The sequence below is a fragment of the Galleria mellonella genome, unplaced genomic scaffold (assembly GCF_026898425.1).
Source record: "Galleria mellonella isolate WM207_F2 unplaced genomic scaffold, CSIRO_AGI_GalMel_v1 utg146, whole genome shotgun sequence".
Classification (NCBI taxonomy): Eukaryota; Metazoa; Arthropoda; class Insecta; order Lepidoptera; family Pyralidae; genus Galleria; species Galleria mellonella.
Window position 1 is genome coordinate 25,666 of NW_026441999.1, and position 17,361 is coordinate 43,026.

At 33.8% G+C, this 17,361-nt stretch overlaps 2 protein-coding genes across 4 annotated transcripts; both read left to right on the forward strand.

Annotated features, from left to right (window-relative positions):
* Positions 1-1,167: 1,167 nt before the first annotated feature.
* LOC128200033 (uncharacterized) lies at positions 1,168-6,104 on the forward strand. Of its 2 annotated transcripts, none has more exons than XM_052891979.1 (2): positions 1,168-1,243; positions 4,976-6,104. In XM_052891979.1, exon 2 carries the CDS (start codon positions 4,984-4,986, stop codon positions 5,998-6,000), a length of 1,017 nt encoding a protein of 338 aa, XP_052747939.1. In that variant the 5' UTR covers positions 1,168-1,243; positions 4,976-4,983; the 3' UTR covers positions 6,001-6,104. The 2 variants fall into 2 exon arrangements, with proteins under 2 accessions (XP_052747939.1, XP_052747938.1); XM_052891978.1 differs by lacking the exon at positions 1,168-1,243 and adding an exon at positions 3,585-3,651.
* Positions 6,105-9,310: 3,206 nt separating this feature from the next.
* Positions 9,311-15,046, forward strand: LOC128200036 (uncharacterized). Of its 2 annotated transcripts, none has more exons than XM_052891982.1 (2): positions 9,311-9,429; positions 13,918-15,046. In XM_052891982.1, the coding sequence occupies exon 2, from the start codon at positions 13,926-13,928 to the stop codon at positions 14,940-14,942; it is 1,017 nt and encodes a 338-aa protein (XP_052747942.1). In that variant the 5' UTR covers positions 9,311-9,429; positions 13,918-13,925; the 3' UTR covers positions 14,943-15,046. The 2 variants fall into 2 exon arrangements, with proteins under 2 accessions (XP_052747942.1, XP_052747941.1); XM_052891981.1 differs by lacking the exon at positions 9,311-9,429 and adding an exon at positions 9,587-9,638.
* The last annotated feature ends 2,315 nt before the right edge of the window (positions 15,047-17,361 follow it).

Below are 17,361 nucleotides of genomic sequence, written 5' to 3' on the forward strand. Positions count from 1 at the left end.
AAAGCTTTGTATTATCATTTATACAATATAATATATTATTCTATAAACACGTACAGATTTCTTGATGGATGATAATGGAATGGTGGCCCCTCCTGCGCTATTTATAAATGCTGGTGAGTAATAATAATTACAATTATAAACTTACTAAAAATATCAAAAACTAGACCTTAAAAAATATTTAGAGATAAAAAATTTCAAGTTTAATTTTCTAACGAAGTTATTAAGAATATCCAAAATTGTAAGAAATTCTTAGAAAATATGTAAGAAAAGGAGGAGAATAAGAAAATAAAGAAATGAATAGTTGAGTAAACTAAAAGCAAATTATGGTGTTATAGAAAGAAAATTATAAAGAGGAACACATCGATTGGTATACAAAATATTATAAATACAAAAGACTTGCATAAAATGAAATTATTTCTATCCGTAATATTACTGAAATAAAGTTCATTTTAGAAAATAACGTACCTTTTGTCAATGGACAACAAGATGTTATATATTTTTATACGAAAACTGAACAGGTAAATTCTGAATTGAAACTTCAAGCAAAACTGTTAATATCAGCGTCAAATATCCGCGTGGTACATAGTAATTGACTTATTAAATATTGAATAAAATATATTCTGTTTAGTAATATCGTTTTATTAAAATCTATTTATGTTTTACAACACAGAGCTCTGAGAAATTGTTCGGATCGATACCCGCTACTGATTTTCAGCGTCGTACAACCGCCACAAACTAAAGTTTCATCCCAACCATCTGGATAACTGGTGGTCTTCAACCGTGCGTTTTTCAGGGGACTTTCTTCCACGTGCAACCATTCTTTGGAATCAACTTCCAAGAGCAGTATTTCCGAACCGATACGATATCATAACCTTTAAAAAAAAGAGCATATTCCTTTTTAAAAGGCCGGCAGAACACCTGCAATGCCTTTAGTGCGATGCAATGCGAGTGATCATGGGCGGCGATAGTCACTTAGCATCAGGTGAGCAGTATGCTCTTTTGCCCCCTGTATTATAAAAATAGATATTTATGTATAAACTCCACTGATTGATAAGTGTGATTTAAACGCTTTCTACTTGATAATATAAACAATGATAATACAACCAATTGATATCATCACCTATTATTATATAATTATATTTACTCGAAAAAGCTAATTCCCCTTATCTCGCAGCTACCCGTGACGATATTTATTTGCGAATGACCCCCGATTGCAACTAGTCCGTGTCAGATCACTGTACTGGTAAGTCAAATTTTCCATAAAGAAACACTACTCTGTATAAACAGAGTCCAATATTTTAAATATTAGCATCCACTTTCATAATTCGTCTCCTGTTCTCGAAAAATTAAGAGAAGACTTCTAGAATTGATATATAGTTATTAATAAATTGTAGACTTGTTAGAGGCCCTGAATTACTTGTATAACCCTCCGTCAACTCCGTCAAATGTGTTTTTTTCTGCACACTGTCAACCGTCACGGACGATATCGTCCTAGATGATAATTTGACCTACTTAAAGTGTAGGGAGAAATTCCAAAAAAAATTCAGGGAATATGTCCTAGATTTCTTTTTGCAGTTTTCATAGTTTTTGACTTAAATACGTTACCATCTGGTGAAATAAAATTTTGTACAACTCTACAAAAACCGTAATTTCTAAGATTTCACTAAATAATCGATATCTTGGATATGAATTAGTTTTAAGAAGAAATATTTTGGAAATTTATTCTTTATATAAGCGCCTTTCACAACCTTGCCGGTGAGGTACGCGCGTGTGTAAGTTTTATTTACAAAGAGGTTCAAGGCCCCATCCTTTTTTTCTTACAAAAATGTGCATCAGGTCCAAACTTGGCACGAACAATATTGTCCTATACGGTTGGCGAAAGGTTAATAATATTAATATTTTTCAAAATAGTGCAATTTTTTCTTGTATAATTCAACTGAATACTGAAACCAAAAGCTCTCTTAGTAAATAATAATTAAAAAGCAAACGATTTATTAAGCACAATGCTTTTTTGACTTCAATAAATTTCAATAAATAATAAATTTTGCAATTAGTAATGATTGTGACCCGCAAACAAATTTACTTCGTTTGTGACAATACCAGTTATTTTGATCTGAAAACTAGACTACTGGACCGATTATGATAAAGTTTCTATAAGACCAATCTGTAAGTATGTCCTTTCAGATAAAAAAAGAATTTTTGAAAACGGTTTAAAACTAAAGGAGTTATGAGGTAACAAATGTAAAACAAATTACAACTAAGTTGAGAACATCCTTCTTTTTGAAGTTGGTTGAAAAAATATAATGATCACCTGTTTTTTGCAAGAACTTGTGCTTTTTCAAGTAGTCTTTCTCTTCTAGTTTTCGAACACTTTGTACACGGAGATTTCAGAAGTAGGAGAACCAATAAAATTTTAAAGTTTATAAGTTACGTCTTCAGGAACACAACTTTGAAAACCGTACCCAATTGGTTGAACAGTTTTTACATAATGCCAGACCAGAAATATTATATATATAATGGCTGCCAAGGCGACTAAGTGAGGGCGAGAGATAGGCAGCAACGTGCCTCTTGGAACACATTCAAAGCCTAACTGCGGTTGTCAATCCACCAACCGAGCATGGCAACTGCTGGCAATACCCTCTATGGGTCCTCCTCTTCTTCTCACAGTTCTTATGTTCACCAGTGGATAGTTAAAAACAGATGTGGTGATAAGATATATATATTCTCTATAAATATGAGAGTTTAAGAAAGCAACCCTCAATAGAACACGCCCATGCCAAATAGCATGCATAGTTTGTCTTTCATTATTTTCAAGTATCTTGCTTCTAATTCTACTTTCTTCTTTATTTTGCCCTATATTTTATCTTTTTAGTTTATTTTTTTTTCATAAATGCCTCTCAAATGTAATTTTAACTTATACATACAAGGGCTCCAATCATGCCCAATTAACCCTTCTTTGCATGATTTTTCTTATTTGTAAAATAAATCAAGGTGATATATATAATTCATGTTCAAAATTAAAGGAAAAATTGTTAAAAAAATAAATTTGACAGCTTTTTTTTCTGCAATGGACATTAAAAAGGTATCCAGACACGATCAACTTAAAGTGAACTTGTTATTTTATATAATTTTTGGCCATTCAATGTTATGGATGGAAATTTCCACTATAATGCAAAGAAGGGTTAAAGATTATGTTTTATGAGAGCTGTCGAGTCACTCCTTCGAACGCAATTGCATTTGGAGGGATTGCTAATGAAACATAGCTTACTATCCGACTCGAACCACTGAAATTGTATAGAGACGTTACATCTCTATGCATCTTTTATACAATTTATCATGAGAAGTGTTCTGAGGAATTGTTCAAATTGATACCTGCTGCTGATTTTCACCACCAAACAACCCGCCACAAACTAAAGTTCCATCCCAACCATCTGAATAAGTGGCGGTCCTCCACCGTGCGTTTTTCAAAGACAGTGTTCTTTTACACACATCCTCGCTTTGGAATCAACCTCCAGCAGCAGTATTTCCGAACCAATACGACATCATAACCTTCAAGACAAGAGCATATTCCTTGTTAAAAGACCGGCAGCACACCTGCAATGCCTCTGGTGTTGCGCGTGATCATGGGCAGCGGTAGTCACTTACCATCAAGTGAGCCGTATGCTCGTTTACCTCTTGTGTTGTAATAAAAAAAGCTTTTCTACTACTTATAATATTTGAAAGACATTTGGTAAGGCCATGTATCATGTTCGCATGTATCCAATGCTCAAGATCTGTATGTATTAGCGCCAAATAGAAGGGCATGCATACTTTTTTTTGATGGATGAAAATGGTATGGTAGTAAGGGTGATAGATGATAATGAAAACAGGCCAGTTAGCCCATCATGATGAATTCAATAGGAATTAACCATGATAGTTCCCAGGGAGAACCGCGAGGAGGTCGACCTGGTTGGGTATATTGCTAGCAATGGGATTCTCAGTCTCCATTACTAACAATCCCTTTCCCCCAGAGCATGCATACTGTGATATACGAGTGTAGCAGCATCCTGAAATATTACTCTATTCTGTGCCCATGATTATAAGACATGACGTCAAAACATAATTAATAGAAGTTTAAATTTAAGATGAAATGAGATTTTAGTTCGCGACGAAACATTACCTATAGCTCTGTAGTTAATTTTTTTTCTATCTGTAACAATTTTACCTCACCTCTACCAATACCGACCAGCAACTAGAATCGATTGACGAAAACAAAATTAACGCGAGCGAAGCCACGGGCAAAAACTAATTGTATTATCTTAGCAAAATGTCTGTTATTTCACTAATTAATTAAATATATACATTTAATGCTATATTTAACGAAATTGATGACAAAATTGTTGTCCGTAAATATGATAATATTGTAGGTATTGGATAAATTCAAAACATTATTACAGGTCGCACGGGTCGAGCTGCAGAGATAAACGTGCAGATAAACATACATTTTTAGTTAATAACACATAACGAAATGCATACATTTATTAATAAACTGTACTGTACTGTGTTGTTTTACCAATTTTATACTAATTAGTGTCAGCCGTTAACTGTCCACTGCTAAATATAGCCTCCCTCATAAGAGACAATTTGCCAGTAGTTGCCACATGTTTAATTAGTTCGCATTGAACACTCCTCATTCTCAAATAATTGTAACTAAATTTGAATTGAAACCAATAAAACTTTGTGTGTCTTTATAATTTTTATATTTGTACATACAGAAGAACTTCATAAAAGTATTTGTTTAATTGTCGTCGTTCCAAACCTATTTTTGATCATTGTAGGAAGTCAATGAATGCAGCGAGTAACGTAAAACTGTACTTACTGGAGAAATAAAAGAGACCTACAATGCAACAATTTTTTGTTCCATTTATAAGTCCATTCAATAAAATTCAATTCAAATCAACAATGTTTAATTTCAACTTAATTCTCTTTATTTCAGTTACGAAAATGATTATTTTAACAACTATCACTGTGACGCTACTTTTGTCATCGGCGACCACCGCCATCGGGGCCCCGAGCAGCAATGAAGATGAATTAACTATCATCACAGAAGACTTCTTCCCTGACAGCTTAATCAAATACACAGGCGCATATGACATTGTCCAATTAGTCGTACCACTCAATGCTCTAAACTTCGCAAAAGATTCTGATGACTCTTCACCGGAAAGTGATGATGGCACAGGTGTCATATTCTTTGTAGAAGCAGAATTAGATGACAAAGGCAACAAGGATTACAAAGGCCTGTACGTCCTTAGAAACGGAAAAGGAACGAAACTTCTAGAAAACGGTAGAGATGCCGTAGCAGTCAACGATGATTCTAAAACAGTCTACCTCGCCGCTTCTGATGGACTTTATGTTTATAATTATAAAGAAAACAAGGCAGATAAGTACGGAACTCTCACAGACAATATCATTGATATTGAAAAAGAAAACTCAAGTAATGTATTATACATAGTTACGGATAAACATGAAGTTTATAAAGTGACAGATGAAGGTACTAAGAAGACCAAAGTTGAGGAAATAAAGAACGCACAACAATTAGTGTTGGATTATTCTGATAATATTTATTACTATGGCGAAGATAAGCAGCCTTACGTGATAAATGCAGAGGGAGTCAAGAAATTCGTAGGTCTACCAGAGAATCCTACATCGGTCACATTAATCAAACCTCCATTCGTTATGGAAGATTGTGTACCGTTTGTCTCTGATGACAAGGTTTATTATTTGAACGCAAACGGAACAAGTCAGCTCTCCGAATTCCAGTTGAAAGTAAAGCCCACTGCATACGGCATGGAGGCTGCACTAATTGATTATTTCGCCTACAAGAAGCATATATACGAGGTAAACCTATTGGCGATAATTGTAGGAGAAATTAAAGACTTTGTGGAGGTAAATTTCCTTAAGGATAAAGCAAGTTCTATTCAATCTATAGCCACACGCTCCAGAAGTGGTTTGCACCCATAAATCACTGACGATGATGATGATGATGTTTTCTCTGTTATTAATAAACATGAGACATCCAAAATAATTGTTTTGTTTCAATTAAAATAAATAATTTATGATTTTCATTCAATTTGTTTCCTAACTAGTTGTAATCCGCAGCTTCACCCATGTGAATCAATGTCTTTCCTGAGTTAGGACCCATACCCAATTTTATTCAAATTCATTTAATAGTGACTTAGTTATGTTTTTTTTTTTTTTATACAACTTAGAATGGCAACAAGCTGACGGCCCACCTGATGGAAAATGGGAACCGTCGCCTGACAAGACATAGACATGAGCAATACCATGGACATAACAGAGTATACTGTTTCGCCCATGATACCCCTCATGCGTTACCATCCCTAAGAACTAACTAATGCCATAAAAATACCATAAACCATTAAATTTAAATCGTGAATCCTATTATTTAACAAGGAATTACATAGAAGGAGTGATAAAATTGTCAATTCATAGCAGGCTAGTGTACAGAAAATATATGTTATACGGCCGTATAACCCTACCAAATTCAGATACAAACTGCTTGCATACTTTTTGTATAAACTGTGTCGAATATATAATCTAGTAATGTAAAATTTGTCATTGACAAATAATTGACATATCAAACATTTTCTATACACTAGCCTGCTATGAATTGAGAAAAATAGCAACTGATGGTTTATCTTTCGTCCTCATTTTACTATTTATATTTGCATAAGAAGAAAGGAGGCACCCATATGATTTACAGTTTTTATTTCATCATTCCTTCTGTGTAATTCCTTGCTCTTAGAAACATACACTTGCTTTAAAAAACATTGTGAATTTATCCTGAAAAAATTGTATCAATTTTGTTACTAAATAAATATTTTTTTCATTTTTTTTTTCATAGTATATCTCACGTCCTCTTTTTGATAATAATATTAACATAAGAAAAAAAGAAGCAATCATATGATTTACAGTATTTATTTTATCATTTCTTCTATAGATTATACACATAAGATACTTTATATTCCCAGATCTGACATAGTGTGATGAAACCAAATATATATTTGCTTTAAACAGACATTTAACATAATAACGGCCATGTAACAGAACTTTTCGGCATCTGTTTCCATATATTAATAAGGATACAAAACTAATGTTTGTGATTATTAAGATTAAAGAAAAAATAAATTTAAAGTAAACCTGTGAAATAAAAAAGAAAAAAAATATAAATAAATTTAGTGGCGTTTTATTTCCCACTTGCAAACTCCACGTGTATGAAGTCGCGGTGATCTGCCAGTGGTCGCAGTTTCAATTCCTGTACATTACATACATTTGAATTCACGTGTATGTGTGTTTGTTTTGCTTTGGGTTATAGTTTGAAACTAGATGGCGCGATTTAATGTGTCCAATTTGATTTATTTATTTAAATATTATTTTTAACTAACAACAAAACCACGATTTTGTGTTTTATTATCCACTTTGCAAACTTCACGTGTATTCGCGGGTGGGCGATGGAGGTGGGTGAGTCGCGGGCAAAAGCTAGTTAATAAATAAAATTCACTTTTTTAAGTTTTTTGGCTTTTTATTTATTTACTAGCGACCCGCCCCGACTTAGCACGGGTGCTAAGCCGGGTTTGTGTAACTTTAAAACACATTTTGTTGTTTCATTTGATTTTGAAACCACGATTTTGTTCTTTCATTCAAATTTTGAAAATAAGAGAACAAATAAAATGGACTACTTATGGATAAAACATCGAGATAAAACATACACCAGTTTTAAACAATTTTAAATTTTTTACTGAACTAGGTGTAATTTTACAGTATTCCATATCAGTTTAGTGTTAACCTAGTGTTATTCACAGTTTGGGAGTCGAACGGTTTTTTTATGGTGAAAATGGTATGACAACCCCGCCCGCGCTAACGGGATACGCTGGCGGAGCACCAGTGAAGGGTGATAGATGAGAATGAAAACAGGCCAGTTAGCCCATCATGATGAATTCATCAGGAATTAACCATGATAGTTTCCAGGGGGAACCACGAGGAGGTCGACCTGGTTGGGTATATTGCCTACTAACAATCCCTTTCCCCCGACGCCGAACGGTTAACACTAGTTTTTTATTTTAAGTTTACATCGTTTTTTATTTCATATCTCACTTTGTTTTATTTTTAAACATGTAACAAAGCTTTGTATTATCATTTATACAATATATATCTATATATATTATTCTATAAACACGAACAGATTTCTTGATGGATGATAATGGAATGGTGGCCCCTCCTGCGCTATTTATAAATGCTGGTGAGTAATAATAATTACAATTATAAACTTACTAAAAATATCAAAAACTAGACCTTAAAAAATATTTAGAGATAAAAAATTTCAAGTTTAATTTTCTAACGAAGTTATTAAGAATATCCAAAATTGTAAGAAATTCTTAGAAAATATGTAAGAAAAGGAGGAGAATAAGAAAATAAAGAAATGAATAGTTGAGTAAACTAAAAGCAAATTATGGTGTTATAGAAAGAAAATTATAAAGAGGAACACATCGATTGGTATACAAAATATTATAAATACAAAAGACTTGCATAAAATGAAATTATTTCTATCCGTAATATTACTGAAATAAAGTTCATTTTAGAAAATAACGTACCTTTTGTCAATGGACAACAAGATGTTATATATTTTTATACGAAAACTGAACAGGTAAATTCTGAATTGAAACTTCAAGCAAAACTGTTAATATCAGCGTCAAATATCCGCGTGGTACATAGTAATTGACTTATTAAATATTGAATAAAATATATTCTGTTTAGTAATATCGTTTTATTAAAATCTATTTATGTTTTACAACACAGAGCTCTGAGAAATTGTTCGGATCGATACCCGCTACTGATTTTCAGCGTTATACAACCGCCACAAACTAAAGTTTCATCCCAACCATCTGGATAACTGGTGGTCTTCAACCGTGCGTTTTTCAGGGGACTTTCTTCCACGTGCAACCATTCTTTGGAATCAACTTCCAAGAGCAGTATTTCCGAACCGATACGATATCATAACCTTTAAAAAAAAGAGCATATTCCTTTTTAAAAGGCCGGCAGAACACCTGCAATGCCTTTAGTGCGATGCAATGCGAGTGATCATGGGCGGCGATAGTCACTTAGCATCAGGTGAGCAGTATGCTCTTTTGCCCCCTGTATTATAAAAATAGATATTTATGTATAAACTCCACTGATTGATAAGTGTGATTTAAACGCTTTCTACTTGATAATATAAACAATGATAATACAACCAATTGATATCATCACCTATTATTATATAATTGTATTTACTCGAAAAAGCTAATTCCCCTTATCTCGCAGCTACCCGTGACGATATTTATTTGAGAATGACCTCCGACTGCAACTAGTCCGTGTCAGATCACTGTGCTGGTAAGTCAAATTTTCCATAAAGAAACACTACTCTGTATAAACAGAGTCCAATATTTTAAATATTAGCATCCACTTTCATAATTCGTCTCTTAAAAACACGCCGTTTCCGAATTCTCATCACTTTTTCCAAGTAGTAGTTACAATCTTTCAGTTCCACAGAAAATAGTACAAAATGGAACATTTAAAATTTATTTTTAAGAAGATTGATGGTGATTAAAAGATTTGTTTTTTTTTAATGGATAATAATGGAATGGTAACCCCGCCGGCGCTATCAGTATACACTGGCGGAGCACCAGTGAGGGATGATAGGTGAGGATGAAAAGACAGGTCAGTTAGCCCATCGTGAAGAATTTCACGAAAAGTAACCTCGATGGTATCCAGGGGAAACTACGTGGAGGTCGACCTGATTGGTAACGTTGCTAGCAATGGGACTGTTAGACCTCATCGCTAACAAAATCCTTTCCTCCCGAAAAGGCAGATCAATTAGCCCATCGTAATGAATACACCTGGAATTCAGCACGAAGGTTTCCAGAGTGGACCAGGTGGATGTCGACCTGACAGGGTATATTGCTAACAATGCGACTGGTAGTCTGCGTTACCATTTAACCCCCCCCCCCCCCCCTCCCTACGCTAATATATTTGTTACAATGTTTTATCAATAACTTCAAAAAATACTGTGCTATATTTTAACTAGCTTTTACTTCCAACTTCGTCCACATGACCGGGATATTTTGTTCGTTAACGTGTCAAGACATAATAAACTAAACTCTGTCTCACATTTACATTACTAAGTAAGGATTATTGATGTCGAAGAGCGATCGACATAAATATATGCCAAGCAATCAAAACAAACTGTTCTCGAAAAATTAAGAGAAGACTTCTAGAATTGATATATAGTTATTAATAAATTGTAGACTTGTTAGAGGCCCTGAATTACTTGTATAACCCTCCGTCAACTCCGTCAAATGTGTTTTTTTCTGCACACTGTCAACCGTCACGGACGATATCGTCCTAGATGATAATTTGACCTACTTAAAGTGTAGGGAGAAATTCCAAAAAAAATTCAGGGAATATGTCCTAGATTTCTTTTTGCAGTTTTCATAGTTTTTGACTTAAATACGTTACCATCTGGTGAAATAAAATTTTGTACAACTCTACAAAAACCGTAATTTCTAAGATTTCACTAAATAATCGATATCTTGGATATGAATTAGTTTTAAGAAGAAATATTTTGGAAATTTATTCTTTATATAAGCGCCTTTCACAACCTTGCCGGTGAGGTACGCGCGTGTGTAAGTTTTATTTACAAAGAGGTTCAAGGCCCCATCCTTTTTTTCTTACAAAAATGTGCATCAGGTCCAAACTTGGCACGAACAATATTGTCCTATACGGTTGGCGAAAGGTTAATAATATTAATATTTTTCAAAATAGTGCAATTTTTTCTTGTATAATTCAACTGAAGACTGAAACCAAAAGCTCTCTTAGTAAATAATAATTAAAAAGCAAACGATTTATTAAGCACAATGCTTTTTTGACTTCAATAAATTTCAATAAATAATAAATTTTACAATTAGTAATGATTGTGACCCGCAAACAAATTTACTTCGTTTGTGACAATACCAGTTATTTTGATCTGAAAACTAGACTACTGGACCGATTATGATAAAGTTTCTATAAGACCAATCTGTAAGTATGTCCTTTCAGATAAAAAAAGAATTTTTGAAAACGGTTTAAAACTAAAGGAGTTATGAGGTAACAAATGTAAAACAAATTACAACTAAGTTGAGAACATCCTTCTTTTGAAGTTGGTTGAAAAAATATAATGATCACCTGTTTTTTGCAAGAACTTGTGCTTTTTCAAGTAGTCTTTCTCTTCTAGTTTTCGAACACTTTGTACACGGAGATTTCAGAAGTAGGAGAACCAATAAAATTTTAAAGTTTATAAGTTACGTCTTCAGGAAAACAACTTTGAAAACCGTACCCAATTGGTTGAACAGTTTTTACATAATGCCAGACCAGAAATATTATATATATATAGGCGACTAAGTGAGGGCGAGAGATAGGCAGCAACGTGCCTCTTGGAACACATTCAAAGCCTAACTGCGGTTGTCAATCCACCAACCGAGCATGGCAACTGCTGGCAATACCCTCTATGGGTCCTCCTCTTCTTCTCACAGTTCTTATGTTCACCAGTGGATAGTTAAAAACAGATGTGGTGATAAGATATATATATTCTCTATAAATATGAGAGTTTAAGAAAGCAACCCTCAATAGAACACGCCCATGCCAAATAGCATGCATAGTTTGTCTTTCATTATTTTCAAGTATCTTGCTTCTAATTCTACTTTCTTCTTTATTTTGCCCTATATTTTATCTTTTTAGTTTATTTTTTTTTTCATAAATGCCTCTCAAATGTAGTTTTAACTTATACATACAAGGGCTCCAATCATGCCCAATTAACCCTTCTTTGCATGATTTTTCTTATTTGTTAAATAAATCAAGGTGATATATATAATTCATGTTCAAAATTAAAGGAAAAATTGTTAAAAAAATAAATTTGACAGCTTTTTTTTCTGCAATGGGCATTAAAAAGGTATCCAGACACGATCAACTTAAAGTGAACTTGTTATTTTATATAATTTTTGGCCATTCAATGTTATGGATGGAAATTTCCACTATAATGCAAAGAAGGGTTAAAGATTATGTTTTATGAGAGCTGTCGAGTCACTCCTTCGAACGCAATTGCATTTGGAGGGATTGCTAATGAAACATAGCTTACTATCCGACTCGAACCACTGAAATTGTATAGAATCGTTACATCTCTATGCATCTTTTATACAATTTATCATGAGAAGTGTTCTGAGGAATTGTTCAAATTGATACCTGCTGCTGATTTTCACCACCATACAACCCGTCACAAACTAAAGTTCCATCCCAACCATCTGAATAAGTGGCGGTCCTCCACCGTGCGTTTTTCAAAGACAGTGTTCTTTTACACACATCCTCGCTTTGGAATCAACTTCCAGCAGCAGTATTTCCGAACCAATACGACATCATAACCTTCAAGACAAGAGCATATTCCTTGTTAAAAGACCGGCAGCAAACCTGCAATGCCTCTGGTGTTGTGCGTGATCATGGGCGGCGGTAGTCACTTACCATCAAGTGAGCCGTATGCTCGTTTACCTCTTGTGTTGTAATAAAAAAAGCTTTTCTACTACTTATAATATTTGAAAGACATTTGGTAAGGCCATGTATCATGTTCGCATGTATCCAATGCTCAAGATCTGTATGTATTAGCGCCAAATAGAAGGGCATGCATACTCTTTTTTGATGGGTGAAAATGGTATGGTAGTAAGGGTGATAGATGATAATGAAAACAGGCCAGTTAGCCCATCATGATGAATTCAATAGGAATTAACCATGATAGTTCCCAGGGAGAACCGCGAGGAGGTCGACCTGGTTGGGTATATTGCTAGCAATGGGATTCTCAGTCTCCATTACTAACAAACCCTTTCCCCCCAGAGCATGCATACTGTGATATACGAGTGTAGCAGCATCCTGAAATATTACTCTATTCTGTGCCCATGATTATAAGACATGACGTCAAAACATAATTAATAGAAGTTTAAATTTAAGATGAAATGAGATTTTAGTTCGCGACGAAACATTGCCTATAGCTCTGTAGTTAATTTTTTTTCTATCTGTAACAATTTTACCTCACCTCTACCAATACCGACCAGCAACTAGAATCGATTGACGAAAACAAAATTAACGCGAGCGAAGCCACGGGCAAAAACTAATTGTATTATCTTAGCAAAATGTTTGTTATTTAACTAATTAATTAAATATATACATTTAATGCTATATTTAACGAAATTGATGACAAAATTGTTGTCCGTAAATATGATAATATTGTAGGTATTGGATAAATTCAAAACATTATTACAGGTCGCACGGGTCGAGCTGCAGAGATAAACGTGCAGATAAACATACATTTTTAGTTAATAACACATAACGAAATGCATACATTTATTAATAAACTGTACTGTACTGTGTTGTTTTACCAATTTTATACTAATTAGTGTCAGCCGTTAACTGTCCACTGCTAAATATAGCCTACCTCATAAGAGACAATTTGCCAGTAGTTGCCACATGTTTAATTAGTTCGCATTGAACACTCCTCATTCTCAAATAATTGTAACTAAATTTGAATTGAAACCAATAAAACTTTGTGTGTCTTTATAATTTTTATATTTGTACATACAGAAGAACTTCATAAAAGTATTTGTTTAATTGTCGTCGTTCCAAACCTATTTTTGATCATTGTAGGAAGTCAATGAATGCAGCGAGTAACGTAAAACTGTACTTACTGGAGAAATAAAAGAGACCTACAATGCAACAATTTTTTGTTCCATTTATAAGTCCATTCAATAAAATTCAATTCAAATCAACAATGTTTAATTTCAACTTAATTTCTCTTTATTTCAGTTACGAAAATGATTATTTTAACAACTATCACTGTGACGCTACTTTTGTCATCGGCGACCACCGCCATCGGGGCCCCGAGCAGCAATGAAGATGAATTAACTATCATCACAGAAGACTTCTTCCCTGACAGCTTAATCAAATACACAGGCGCATATGACATTGTCCAATTAGTCGTACCACTCAATGCTCTAAACTTCGCAAAAGATTCTGATGACTCTTCACCGGAAAGTGATGATGGCACAGGTGTCATATTCTTTGTAGAAGCAGAATTAGATGACAAAGGCAACAAGGATTACAAAGGCCTGTACGTCCTTAGAAACGGAAAAGGAACGAAACTTCTAGAAAACGGTAGAGATGCCGTAGCAGTCAACGATGATTCTAAAACAGTCTACCTCGCCGCTTCTGATGGACTTTATGTTTATAATTATAAAGAAAACAAGGCAGATAAGTACGGAACTCTCACAGACAATATCATTGATATTGAAAAAGAAAACTCAAGTAATGTATTATACATAGTTACGGATAAACATGAAGTTTATAAAGTGACAGATGAAGGTACTAAGAAGACCAAAGTTGAGGAAATAAAGAACGCACAACAATTAGTGTTGGATTATTCTGATAATATTTATTACTATGGCGAAGATAAGCAGCCTTACGTGATAAATGCAGAGGGAGTCAAGAAATTCGTAGGTCTACCAGAGAATCCTACATCGGTCACATTAATCAAACCTCCATTCGTTATGGAAGATTGTGTACCGTTTGTCTCTGATGACAAGGTTTATTATTTGAACGCAAACGGAACAAGTCAGCTCTCCGAATTCCAGTTGAAAGTAAAGCCCACTGCATACGGCATGGAGGCTGCACTAATTGATTATTTCGCCTACAAGAAGCATATATACGAGGTAAACCTATTGGCGATAATTGTAGGAGAAATTAAAGACTTTGTGGAGGTAAATTTCCTTAAGGATAAAGCAAGTTCTATTCAATCTATAGCCACACGCTCCAGAAGTGGTTTGCACCCATAAATCACTGACGATGATGATGATGATGTTTTCTCTGTTATTAATAAACATGAGACATCCAAAATAATTGTTTTGTTTCAATTAAAATAAATAATTTATGATTTTCATTCAATTTGTTTCCTAACTAGTTGTAATCCGCAGCTTCACCCATGTGAATCAATGTCTTTCCTGAGTTAGGACCCATACCCAATTTTATTCAAATTCATTTAATAGTGACTTAGTTATGTTTTTTTTTTTTTTTATACAACTTAGAATGGCAACAAGCTGACGGCCCACCTGATGGAAAATGGGAACCGTCGCCTGACAAGACATAGACATGAGCAATACCATGGACATAACAGAGTATACTGTTTCGCCCATGATACCCCTCATGCGTTACCATCCCTAAGAACTAACTAATGCCATAAAAATACCATAAACCATTAAATTTAAATCGTGAATCCTATTATTTAACAAGGAATTACATAGAAGGAGTGATAAAATTGTCAATTCATAGCAGGCTAGTGTACAGAAAATATATGTTATACGGCCGTATAACCCTACCAAATTCAGATCAAACTGCTTGCATACTTTTTGTATAAACTGTGTCGAATATATAATCTAGTAATGTAAAATTTGTCATTGACAAATAATTGACATATCAAACATTTTCTATACACTAGCCTGCTATGAATTGAGAAAAATAGCAACTGATGGTTTATCTTTCGTCCTCATTTTACTATTTATATTTGCATAAGAAGAAAGGAGGCACCCATATGATTTACAGTTTTTATTTCATCATTCCTTCTGTGTAATTCCTTGCTCTTAGAAACATACACTTGCTTTAAAAAACATTGTGAATTTATCCTGAAAAAATTGTATCAATTTTGTTACTAAATAAATATTTTTTTAATTTTTTTTTTCATAGTATATCTCACGTCCTCTTTTTGATAATAATATTAACATAAGAAAAAAAGAAGCAATCATATGATTTACAGTATTTATTTTATCATTTCTTCTATAGATTATACACATAAGATACTTTATATTCCCAGATCTGACATAGTGTGATGAAACCAAATATATATTTGCTTTAAACAGACATTTAACATAATAACGGCCATGTAACAGAACTTTTCGGCATCTGTTTCCATATATTAATAAGGATACAAAACTAATGTTTGTGATTATTAAGATTAAAGAAAAAATAAATTTAAAGTAAACCTGTGAAATAAAAAAGAAAACAATATAAATAAATTTAGTGGCGTTTTATTTCCCACTTGCAAACTCCACGTGTATGAAGTCGCGGTGATCTGCCAGTGGTCGCAGTTTCAATTCCTGTACATTACATACATTTGAATTTCGTGTATGTGTGTTTGTTTTGCTTTGGGTTATAGTTTGAAACTAGATGGCGCGATTTAATGTGTCCAATTTGATTTATTTATTTAAATATTATTTTTAACTAACAACAAAACCACGATTTTGTGTTTTATTATCCACTTTGCAAACTTCACGTGTATTCGCGGGTGGGCGATGGAGGTGGGTGAGTCGCGGGCAAAAGCTAGTTAATAAATAAAATTCACTTTTTTAAGTTTTTTGGCTTTTTATTTATTTACTAGCGACCCGCCCCGGCTTAGCACGGGTGCTAAGCCGGGTTTGTGTAACTTTAAAACACATTTTGTTGTTTCATTTGATTTTGAAACCACGATTTTGTTCTTTCATTCAAATTTTGAAAATAAGAGAACAAATAAAATGGACTACTTATGGATAAAACATCGAGATAAAACATACACCAGTTTTAAACAATTTTAAATTTTTTACTGAACTAGGTGTAATTTTACAGTATTCCATATCAGTTTAGTGTTAACCTAGTGTTATTCACAGTTTGGGAGTCGAACGGTTTTTTTATGGGTGAAAATGGTATGGTAACCCCGCCCGCGCTAACGGGATACGCTGGCGGAGCACCAGTGAAGGGTGATAGATGAGAATGAAAACAGGCCAGTTAGCCCATCATGATGAATTCATCAGGAATTAACCATGATAGTTTCCAGGGGGAACCACGAGGAGGTCGACCTGGTTGGGTATATTGCCTACTAACAATCCCTTTCCCCCGACGCCGAACGGTTAACACTAGTTTTTTATTTTAAGTTTACATCGTTTTTTATTTCATATCTCACTTTGTTTTATTTTTAAACATGTAACAAAGCTTTGTATTATCATTTATACAATATATATCTATATATATTATTCTATAAACACGAACAGATTTCTTGATGGATGATAATGGAATGGTGGCCCCTCCTGCGCTATTTATAAATGCTGGTGAGTAATAATAATTACAATTATAAACTTACTAAAAATATCAAAAACTAGACCTTAAAAAATATTTAGAGATAAAAAATTTCAAGTTTAATTTTCTAACGAAGTTATTAAGAATATCTAA